The sequence below is a fragment of the Condylura cristata genome, unplaced genomic scaffold, assembly GCF_000260355.1.
Source record: "Condylura cristata isolate star-nosed mole 26May11 unplaced genomic scaffold, ConCri1.0 scaffold00010, whole genome shotgun sequence".
In the NCBI taxonomy this organism is placed as follows: domain Eukaryota; kingdom Metazoa; phylum Chordata; class Mammalia; order Eulipotyphla; family Talpidae; genus Condylura; species Condylura cristata.
Window position 1 is genome coordinate 8039553 of NW_004567111.1, and position 11465 is coordinate 8051017.

The following is an 11465-nucleotide window of genomic DNA, read 5'->3' on the forward strand; positions in this document are numbered from 1 at the left end:
CCCAGCAGTAGGCTCAGGAGAAGGGGACCGGATTTGAACTGCGGTCAAGGTTAACACCCCAGACTGCTGATCAGACTTGCTCAGCCTAGGGCCATGACCTGTGTTCCTGAGATTGGCCCACTAGCCAGGACTCCTGTCTCCTGTCATTGGTCCATGGGGCCCAGTTCCAGCTACTTTCTTACTGGAGGGATGAGGGATGCAGGTGGGCAGTGTCTGCGTTTATAATGTCGGAGTACTTGGAGGAGCTGGCTGGAAATATCTTTTCAGCTTAACCTCTGAGGTGAGGCGGCTGAGAGAATTGGCTTTTCCTTTGAGCCAATGATCAGTTTCCACTCTGATATGGGCCAGTTAGATTCTCCTCCTTGATATTCATGCCCAGGAGGCTTTGGGCCGTAATGATAGAGGATGTGCTTCCTGGATGGTAACCCTATAGACTGATCAAGATTGTGCTAACATTCATTTTCCCATCGCGACCGATTTGGGAGGAAGCATCTAGAAAATGCATTCTGGGGAAGGTGACTGAGAATTTAAGTCTTCTGTGGTACACATCTATGTATATATCATAAGACGGAACGAAATGTATACACTTGGAGGTGACAGCGATCCGTCTTCCACCCTGACACAGCAATACAAAAATCCATAATTCACTTAAGTTTCACTTTGCAATCCCAGTATAGCTCAACTGATTTTCATCCTGGAATACATAAATAGTGTTTAAGCTAATTTTTTGGGGAAAAAAGAGCACCCCTACTAACAACAAACCCCAAAGAGTAAGACTTAACAGTTACTGCCCCCTTCACTGGACTGCTTTTGTAGGATTTCTTGGCAGAGCTAAACTCTAGCTTGCCACTCGTAATCCGGGGACCTGGTCGGCTTCAGTAATGACTGATACTTACATTTAATTTGTACATGTGTTGGGCCTGGGTCTGTATTGGTATTTGAGCCACAGACCCTTGACCCCTATATTGTCTTTGTCTCGTTAAACCTTCTAAATGTATGTGTGTTTGCTTCATTGGAACACCCCCATGAATGTGTTTTTTGCCTTTCTAGGTGTATTTGTCAGAGCTTGCATGAGAAGATCACAATCTTAGTGACTCATCAGTTGCAGTACCTAAAAGCTGCAAGTCAGATTCTGATATTGAAAGATGTAAGTCATGTCTCTGAATCCCTGCACCTTGCTAGTCCTCAGGTGTGTTGAAGGGGAGGCCTCCAGCAGGGTAGGATCCTGGGATCTGTGGTCACCTCTAGCTTCTTCTTGATGTGGCTGGCCCTCTCTTCTTTGAGCTGGTCTCCACGCCTTTGAGGATGAATTCCAAGACATTAGAAATATCGGCTCGAACTTTGAAGCCTGCAGGGTGCATCCAGTCTCTGCCGCCAAGTGCCCAAACGAGACCTGTTCTAGTGATTGAAACTGTTGAGGGCGATCATAGAACACCGTGGTTTTCCTCTAAAAAATAAAGAGGGAGTCACAGAGTGTTAGGAGGAACCAGAGAGGCTGAGGCAGGCTTCGCGTCTGACCAAGGTGGCAGCAACCTCGCAGCCCATCCCCTGCACAGGTCTTTGCTTGTCCCCCTGTGGTGTGGGGGGCTGTGCAGCCATGGGGAGTTGCGTCTCCACAGTCAGGGGGCTTGTGTTTCAGATGTGGGATATGTGTTGAAGGGGCGAGGACACTCTCAGAGGCCTTCTAGAAGCGGGTGTCTTCCCTGTGCCAGGAAGCTGCTGTCACCTGCAGGGAGGGCGGCTGAGCCAGGACCACCCAGCAGGGGAGGAGCTGTCGGAGCTGGCCAGGAAGGTCAGGGCAGCTGAGGGCAAGTGAGCCTGGGGAGCATGGCAGGAAATGTGCTGGGGGTTCAGGGGGGCTGCAGGCCCGCCATGGGCTGGAGGCCAGTGTCAGTCCAGAGCAGAGGGCTGATGTCCTTGATGTTCGCTGGAGGGGAAGCAGCAGAAACAATTAGAGCCCTGGGCATTTCTGAAGACAGGAATGTGAGCGCAGGCACGTGGGTTAGGTTCTATAGCTGCATAACAACTTGGGAAAGCAGACAGGGGTCATCTCACCATTCTGGAGGCGGCGAGCCTGGAGTCTGAGTCCTGGGCTGTGCCCTGGCTAAAGGTTCTTGGGGCGAGTCCTTCCTGGCTGCCGCTAAGTGTGGGCTGGTGGCCATGGCCCTCGGCTGTACTTGAGCCTCAGCTGCCCTTGACCCTTGGGCGCCCTTGGCCATCCTCTGTTCTAATGCAGCCGAGCTCTGTAGTGTCTACCTCAGTTGTCACCTGTGCTGTGTGGGTCCCAGAAGTCACATTGGAGTTGGAGTCCCCTCTATGGGCTGACCGCATCTGAACTCAACAGTGTCTGCAAACAACGTGCTTCACATAGACACGCATTCAGTGGTCCCAGGACTGAAGTTTATGCGGGGCTAGAAGAGTCACCCTTCAACGCGCAGGGCTGTAGGCTGGCCGGGGCATGGGGGACAGTGAGACACCGGCAGGCTCAGCAGCTGTTCATGCTGTTGGCTTGTTCTTCTGTGCTCGGCACCTGCGTCCTTCCCTCTCGTGTGCACCACCCAGAGGACCCAGGTCACATCCCTCGTTGTGGATCAGAATGCTTGTTAGTGCCTTCAGGCATTTTACTATTCCGCCTTCCCCATCCTCTTGATAAAGTGGTCTCTGCAAGGACTGTTGCCTACTGTTCCAAGACCTTGTGGGTACCTCTTCCAGGGAGAGGCATTTCACATTGAGACGAATGTTAACACACAGTTGACCAGTAGATAGAGCAGGGCATTGCGTCCTGACGTTGGCTATAACTTGAACCATCCTATCTGCTGTTGACTGACAGGCGACCTTTTCGATAAATGAATTGATTGGCACATATTTTATAAGAATACACATACTGTATTCTTACAATAAAGTAACTATAGAGAATAGAAAACGTTCTTAAGTGTGTTATCATGACAAGATATTTACTGGATTGAACTATATTTATTGGAAAATTGTCCATGTGTTGAGAGGAACCTGGAAGTTCAAATCTGTCTTGCTCAAAGGTCAGCTGTAGCATGCTGGCAAAATTCTTTTGTTGAGCACCCCCTTGCTGCTGAGGGTGGTTACTACAGGGCAGAGAGGCCTGTGTTAAATCCAACACATTTCCCCCTCAGGATGGTGAAAGGCAAAACCTCTACCTCCTGAGAAGCACTTTCAGTCATTGATTCGCTTCCCAAAGAACCAGAAGCTCAACTTGCTCACAATTAAACAATTTCATGGGCAGAGGGGTGGAACTAATGTGATAAAACCTCCAAAGGTGTCAGAATTAAGAGTACAGAATCAAGAGACAAGACAGTAGTAATCAGTCTACCAACCCTAGATGTTCTGGGGACCCCCTGAGTGCTCCTTTTAATATTAGCAAAACAACCAGCCATCCACTGATGGCACCCCTCGATGAGTTGGGGTCCAGCATTATTCTTTATCTGGTCCTATCTAACAACAGAGAGGGGTGGCAGAAATCTAGCTGGGAAAGAAATTACTGCTTCTACACCAGGGCTGTTTCCCTGGGCATTATGCAGATACTCAGTGGAAAGAGGTAATTTCATTGAGTAACGTGTATGCAATTTTACCGCCCATGTGGAACGAGATGTGCTATATCCTGAATGATTTTCCAACATTGCAGGTTCCCACTGTTCTGCAGAACCCAGAAGCATCATTGGATTTTTCTCAGATCACCTTGGGGGGTGGGGAGGTAGGAAGAAAGGGGTGTTCCAGGTGTGGTCCTGACCCTTCTGCCTCCACTTGCTGGGTTTGTTTTGCATGCTGGGATTTTTGTCTCATACTTCAGTTAGATAATTGATCATGGCTTCATGGGCAGAGAACACCGTGAAAGCATGTGCCGGTCTTTGATATGGCCTTGTGCGTAGGGGACTTTGTGTGATGAGTTGTCACCCGTGCTCAGTGCTCTTGATGGGCTGGGGCAAAAGTGGCAGCCTTGTTTCAGAAAGCCTGGCTGGCTGCTTGCGACTGGTGGCAAAGTTTGGTTTTCTTGGCTTCACGTGCATGGACTCTAGGGTTTCGCTTTGACTGCATACATGGCCTTGTCAGCTCAGTGGCCTCCTGGGTGGATTGTTGTAACACCTGGTATGTTGCCTTCTCAGTGGGGGCATGCTGAGGGTGGGAGGCAACTTTTCAGTCAGTTCCATGAAGGTGCTGTTCAGTGGCTCAGGGTCGGGGGGCTAATTTCCCACAGCTCTTACCCCAAGGGGGCATTTGATCCTCCCACAATGGTGCGGAAAGATTTGAGTGACTTTTACCTGTGTGACCTGTTGTGTTCACCTGTGTATCAGTCCACATTTGCTCCCTAGTTCAGGCTGATCTTTGCAGTTCTGCTCTCTATACCAAGCTTTTATCAATTTGTACATTTTCTAACAGCTGGTACTAATACTCTCTCCAACATCTACATTTTTCTTAAATGCACTTGGTTAGTTATCTCAGTGACCTCCATGTTTAAAGAAGGTTACACTGTCTTCTAAATCCCCAGCCCTGGGTTGGCAGAGAACGAATGCTTGGTTCTGCATTGCATTGAACTGGGCTGGGTTTGTCCATCAGACTTCTAGACCTAAGAATAATTCCCCCCCCCCAAAGATCCTAATGTAAGCCCACTTAACTTTCTCTGATTCGTGCTAAATTAGATTAGTATTATCAAATGAAAATGTACACCTCTCAAATTCTTTGTTTTAGGGCAAAATGGTGGAAAAGGGGACTTACACTGAGTTTCAGAAATCGGGGGTAGATTTTGGTTCCCTTTTAAAGAAGGAAAATGAGGAGGCTGAACCATCTCCAGTTCCAGGAACTCCCACGCTGAGGAATCGGACCTTCTCCGAGTCTTCCGTGTGGTCTCAGCAGTCTTCCAGGCCCTCGCTCAAGGATGGTGCTGCCGAGGGCCAGGAGGTGAGTCCTCACCCGCCCCCCGCCCCCTGGTTCCACGTCCTGTTAGGGCTCGTGATCTCCCCACTCTGTTCACGACCCTCTGATTATCCCAGAGACTTCAAGGTCTTATTCCACAGAATTGGTAGCGTTGAAACAGAAAGAAGGGAGCAAGCATGGGGTAGCATTCTCCCTGGGTGCCCGATGGAGCCTCGCAGACACATGCATTGGATATGACAGCAATGTGGAGATCCTAGGTGTATGTGACTCACCGATTTTAACACTCTTGAATTTGCTGGAGATAAATCCTGCATGCTCTGGTGACCCTTTTGTGTCCAGCATCTTAATTTTGAAGCCTGCATCCTGACACGGCCCATTTTGGGTCAGCTACTTGTGTGTGGGGGAAGGTTCCGGCATTGCCGGTGGTTGACCTTATTTTTCTGCCTTGGTAGATGGCTTGTGTTCAGCCAGTCAAGTGTACAAAGGAGGGGGTAAAGATGCATTTATTTAAAGAAACAATGTATGAAGGATGCTTCTTTTTTCTTTCTATTTTTTTATTTATGCATGCAAGAACTGGGGTACAGGCCAGAGGTGCAGGGGTGAGAGGCTTCACCAGAGACAGAGTAGGGAGCAGAACAGGCAGATCGAAGTACACTGGCTGAGGGGAGCAGCATGCAAGGCAGAGGTCTGCCGCGCCATGTGGCCACCTCCGGGGCAGGCGGGAATCGAACTCATGCAGAAGCGGCTTTAGATTCTCAGTGCTGTGCTTTAACCCGCTGCGCCAACAGGGAGGGCCTCGATGGTCTTTCTTAACTTTCAAGACTGAGAGCATGTCCTGCCGTCTTTGAACCCTCAGAGATCAGCACAGAGCCTGGGAGTCCCTGTGAGGCTGTAGTGCACTCTGTGTCCTTTAGGAGAAATGCATTCAGATTCCCTTCAGAACACCCTCACTAATCAAACCAGGAGCCCAGCTGATTCGGAGTGGTACTCAGATTGTTCTCTTCAAACTCAAGTTCCTCTCTGAAACACAGAAGCCAGATAGATTTGGTGTAGATTATCCTTCCTCTCCAAAATCTCACCACTTCAGATTTGCTGTCAGAACTCAGGGTGGTGATTTTACTAACATTTTTAGCTCTTGCGGTATTCCCCTCCTATCTTTTTTTTTTTTTTATTACAAAGTTTATTTTTACATCATTTTGCACATTTTTTTTCCCATCTCGATTGTAATCCCCGCGGGTTTCCCATCACCAGATCACCCCTGTGCCACCACCCTAGTCCCGTGCATTTCTCTCCCCCCCCCCCCCCGTTTTTGATCCCCTCCTATCTTAATTTGGAATAAGTTTCTGCATCTAGACTGGAATCAGGGATGGAGATGAGTATGTACTATTGCTATTTCCCCCACTAAGAATAACCTTGTGTGAAGGATGTTTCAGGGTTTTTTTTGTTTTTATGTATATAAGAGCTGGGGTGCAGGCCAGAGGTGCAGGGGATGAGAGGAGTCCCCAGAGACAGAGTGGGGAGCAGAACATGCAGATGGACTGAAATACACTGCTGAGGGGCGCAGCGGGGAGAGGTCTGTTATGCCATGTGGATCAGCACCTGGGTGGGGATTGAACACAGACTGTAGTGGCTGGCAACAGCTCCATATACCTGAGGCTTAACTTCTTGCACCGTCAAAGAGACCCATTTCCATATTTGTCATAGATTGCCAGGCATGGGGTGTTGGGTCCCTGTGCACGCACGTAGGGTTTGAGTAGACATGGCCATGCGCCCTCCCTAAGGGAGACACCCTTAGACACCCTTTTGCACACCTCGTGACAGATGTGGGCACTGTCCAGCTTTTGTGTGCAGAGCGTTAACTAGAATTTTTCAAATTTGGGGGTGTACATGTCATTCAAATCTTAATTTTTCCCTTCACAGCCAGAGAATATACAGGCCACGCTACCAGAGGAGACTCGGTCTGAAGGAAAAGTCGGCTTCAAGGCCTACAAGAATTACTTAGCAGCGGGCGCTCACTGGCTTGTCGTTGTTTTCCTTCTCCTAGTAAACATCGCAGCCCAGGTAAACAAGGGCGAGCTTTTTCTGTGCCTTCAGCTTAATAGACTCAGGAGGACTTTCTGTACTTAGATCTGAGACTGACTGCATTTTGTCACCCAGTGGAGTCGGCCTTGAAATATGCTGACTTTGAGCAACAAAATAAGGGGTGTTTGCTGGTTTGTATGTTCATTGCAAAGAGCTTCTCAAAACACCAGGAACCTGCAGGTGTTATGTGACCTCAGACGTTTCCAACCTGAGCTGAAAGTACCCACCGTGTCTCCTCAGCGCCTCTCCCTGAGCTGCTTTCGGGGTTCATTCTTGGGGGGTGGTACGAAAGGGAAGTTTTGACAGTCTGATTGCTATTTCCGTCCACCAGGTTGCCTACGTCCTACAAGACTGGTGGCTGTCTTACTGGTGAGTTGTTTCGCCTGAGGCTAAGCGCTGTGAAATCCCTGTGACTTTTCACTTGCTCAGACTCTGCTGGGCTCATGTTTTGCTCAATCTCTGCTGTTGTCCTCACTTCCTTTCCCTGGGGAATTTAAAGTTCTTGCTGGTGGAGTGTGACCTGAGGTGGGCTCAACCCACATCTGAGCCTCACCAGTCCTCAGACCATTCTGGGGCCTGCAAGACACAGTTGAAGTAGAATTTTTGTAAGGTGGACGTACGCAGGGGCATGTGACCCAGGAGTCATATGCCAGTGTCAAATGTGTCTCCCAGTCAAGGTGAATTTTTTTTCCTGTCTAAATTCCATCAGTGGTGTGATGTTTTTTCTTCTGTCTTCCGTAGGGCAAATAAACAAAGTGCCCTCAACGTCACTGTAAATGGAAAAGCAAATGTCACCGAGATGCTCCATCTGAACTGGTACTTAGGAATTTATTCAGGTAAAGTTGAATCATCTGGTCCTTTATTCGAGAGTCAGAGGTGCTTACAATGAGCCTGTGTGAGGAACTAGGTCTTCAGGGAGTAATTCAGTAATGTCTTAACAGACTAAGAGAACGAATCACATTTATTCTGTGAATTAATTAGAAGAATTATTTTAAAAATCGACGAGAAGAAAGAGGTTGAATGAAGACTCTTCATTTGCACCGTACTGGATTTTTGAAGTTAAACCAGGATTGAGCATTCAGAAAACCAGGCCCTGGAAATATGTGGCTATTGTCTATTCTAATAGGTTGCTTTCGCTAAATCTTATATCATTATATGGATGGGCAAGGGGATTAGAAACGGATCCCCAACCTGCAGTTCAGATTGTTCCAATTCTGTCTGAATAAACCCCAGCTTTTATTGAACTTAGATGAAATCCTCTGGCAGCAAGGCCCCCCAAATAAAAGCATTATTCCCCTTGCAGGTATGCAAAGCTCCCTTCACCATACTGCTCATCTCTTGGGCTTCACTAATTACCTCAGAGAGAAGCTAAGCAGGGAAAAATCCAGTGTCTGGGAATTAGGATTCCTTCTCTTTCTTACCTGGAGATGACAATGTTATCGCGTTCCCAACTGTGTGATTAATTTAACATTTGGCTTGCCAGCCTAATATTAACACAGCACTGGGCGTTCAACAGAGTGCCTGGAATGTATGTAGCATTGCATACTTTTAGAGGATATCCTCATCTAAAATTTTAAGTCTCCCCACAGGAAATGCATATACAAGGCTTTCTGCAAAGATAGAGTGCTTTATCTTTGTAAGGACCTACTCCTTGAAATTTAGTATTTATTTTGTTGATCATTTGGCTCAGAAATGTAAATCCATGAGCTGTTTACCTTCTGAACTGGTGACTAAGTGAGACCAATGGAAGAAGGAAGAAGGTCCTATTATTATTCATGTGGAATGATGACAGCCTAAGGAGAATGCTGTGGATGGAACTGAGCAATTTGAATGGCTTTCAGAGTTTAAATAACAGTATTGTGTCATCTGAAGAGGAAAAAAGGGAAAAAGTCACTGATGGAATATTTACTATAGAAGTTATTCCCACTTTATGTCACATTGTGAGCTTAGACGATGTTAGGGGATTGTTTTAATTTTGCATGCATAGTGTGTACTTATTTGTGTCTTGTAAATAAAGCAACGGTTTTAAGTGACTGTGTCCCTTTAAAAATATTTCCATAAAACGTTTGGGAGGTTAGTTTGGTTATCTCCCATTAAAAGGTATTTTATGTTATCTTGCAATTCAGGTAGTTAAGAGACTTCCATTTGCAACTTCCTACGATAGGCCTTAAAATACATGTGTAATTTCTCCAAGGAAATAATTTCTCCTCTGCCTTGTGCATTCATATTCTGTTATGAAAACACCACTGTTTTTGATTAAGGGGCATGTTGTAAATAATGACATTTGGTAAATGGAGAATGGAAGAGCAAATATTTTTTTTATAATTTGCTTTCTTGTATCTGAATTTTTCATAACAGCTAGAATTGAATGAGAAAATCCAGAATGAAGTTGTAGTTGCTACGTGATTTTCCACCCCCCTCCCATATAGTTTCTGTTGAATGAGAGGCAACTTTATATTCTTCTTGGTAAATGGATCTTGTGAACAGACAGAACTCTTAAAGAATCCACATGGTTTATGACATACAGTAAATGGCTGACAAGCTGGTGGAGAGCAGTCTCTCTGAGTGACGTCTCTTTTTCCAGGCTTAACCGCAGCTACTGTCCTCTTCGGTGTAGCCAGGTCTCTGCTGGTCTTCCACGTTCTTGTTCGTTCTTCCCAAACTTTACACAACAAAATGTTTGCGTCCATTCTGAAGGCTCCAGTATTGTTCTTCGACAGAAATCCAATAGGTAAGCCCCACCCCACGTTGCTCGGCAAAATATGTCCTGTTAAGTCATTTTGTATCTGATTACATTTAAGTATTTGAAAACGAGGTCTCGGATGCTTGGGGAAAAATGTCTACACTTGCCGATTCATCCCGTTTTTGTCTCTACCAAAGAAAATGTGGACATATTTTTATTCCAATATTGTATGTATGTGTGTGTGTGTGTGTGTGTGTATAAAAATACGTACTTTGCAGTGACTCTGGAAGCCATTTGCCGTGTGACGTGTGAAGTGGTGAGTGCAGATGCATTTCAGTGTAGTGACTGGCCGCTGGCTGTCCTCGGTGTTAAATGAAATCAGGGCATCTCACTCCATGAGGCTGGCTGTGTGTTTCACTGCCCAGCTGCTCCTGGAACCACAGTGTTCTTGCACATGCCGTAAGGACAAAGGTCCACCTGAAAATGATGAAAATGAGTTAAAACGCATAGTTAGCAGGATGCAATCATCCTCTTCAATGAGCCTTTCTAGGTCTGTATTTTTCATGTCTGCTGTTTGGTTGCATTTTGGAGTCTGTGTCCTACCTGCCAGGTAGGTTTCCTGCAGTCAGTTTCAGGTGATGAGTGTACCGGGTGCTTTCCAGCCTTTGCCCCACACCTTCCTCCTTGCTGGTGCCTGAAGGCAGCCTCCTGGCCGGGCTCCTGTGAAGAGTTGGTTCATCAGACTCCACCCTGTTCCCAAGGGAGCACAGGAGTGACTTTGGCCTGGACACTTACCAGCCGGTTACCAAGGCCATTGCGAGTGGATCTTACTGAGCAGGCAGATCTCCAAGTGGCCTGTTGTGGTGTGGCTTAAAGTACAGATTCTGCAGTCTACTGCCTGGACTGGTCACTGGTAGTGACAACTGGTCCCAGTTGCATCCTGCTTCTGTCTTGTCATTTCATTACTCTGTGCCTTGCTTTTCTTTTCTTTTTTAAAGATTGATTTATTTATGCATACAGAACACAGAACTGGGGTACAGGCCAGAGGTGCCGGGGCAGTGAGAGGATTCACCAGAGACAGAGTGGGGAGCAGAACAGGCAGATCAATGAAGTCCACTGCTGAGGGGAGCAGCGGGCCGGTCAGGAGAGGTCTGCTGTGCCATATGGGTCACCTCCATGGCGGAGATCGAACTCCTGCTGCAGTGGCTTTAGCTTCTTAGAGCTGTGCTTTAACCTGCTGTGCCATCAGGGAGGGCTGCCTTGCTTTTCTTACTCAAAAAAAGGGGTCATGACCCACACCTACTTGTCAGTATACTTCTGGAATTTAGTGGGGAGCTATCCACCGTGCTTAGAATGGGGCTTGGCCTGGGTGAGGGCAGGATGCAGCTGTGTGGGAACTTCCTCACCTGAGAAACCAAACAGTGACTGGACTTCCTGTTTCCCAAGGTCTAGATGGGAATGAAATTTCTTCTGGAAAGCATCTCATGTGGATGGAGTCAGCAGCAGTTGGGTTGTTTAGTTCAGTGAGAGCATGTGGAATGGGAAACTAAGGAGGCTCATGCTGACCTGGTCTTGTTACACGTGGTTGTAAGGTGCTGGGGAACATAAATATTATTTCGGCTCTGAGTTGTTCTGCCCTGCCAGTTGATGTGAAGAGTACAATCATAAAGTTGGGAGCCTTCACTGGGACTGCATTTCTGTTACCCCAGCCTCTGAAATCCTATGTACACAGTTAACCCTGCTCTTCATGTTTAAGACCTGAACCCTTTCCAAATGCTCATTTACATGTATTTTTTTT

At 47.0% G+C, this 11465-nt stretch overlaps 1 protein-coding gene across 1 annotated transcript in view; it reads left to right on the forward strand.

Annotated features, from left to right (window-relative positions):
• The window catches only part of ABCC4 (ATP-binding cassette, sub-family C (CFTR/MRP), member 4), a 166436-nt gene that overhangs the window by 48076 nt on the left and 106895 nt on the right, over nt 1-11465 (forward strand). Inside the window, exons 14-20 of the mRNA XM_004680297.2 lie at nt 1051-1147; nt 3656-3724; nt 4717-4926; nt 6823-6963; nt 7316-7353; nt 7726-7820; nt 9569-9715. Of these exons, the coding sequence (XP_004680354.2) occupies nt 1051-1147; nt 3656-3724; nt 4717-4926; nt 6823-6963; nt 7316-7353; nt 7726-7820; nt 9569-9715 (797 nt within the window). The remainder of the gene's footprint in view (nt 1-1050; nt 1148-3655; nt 3725-4716; nt 4927-6822; nt 6964-7315; nt 7354-7725; nt 7821-9568; nt 9716-11465) is intronic.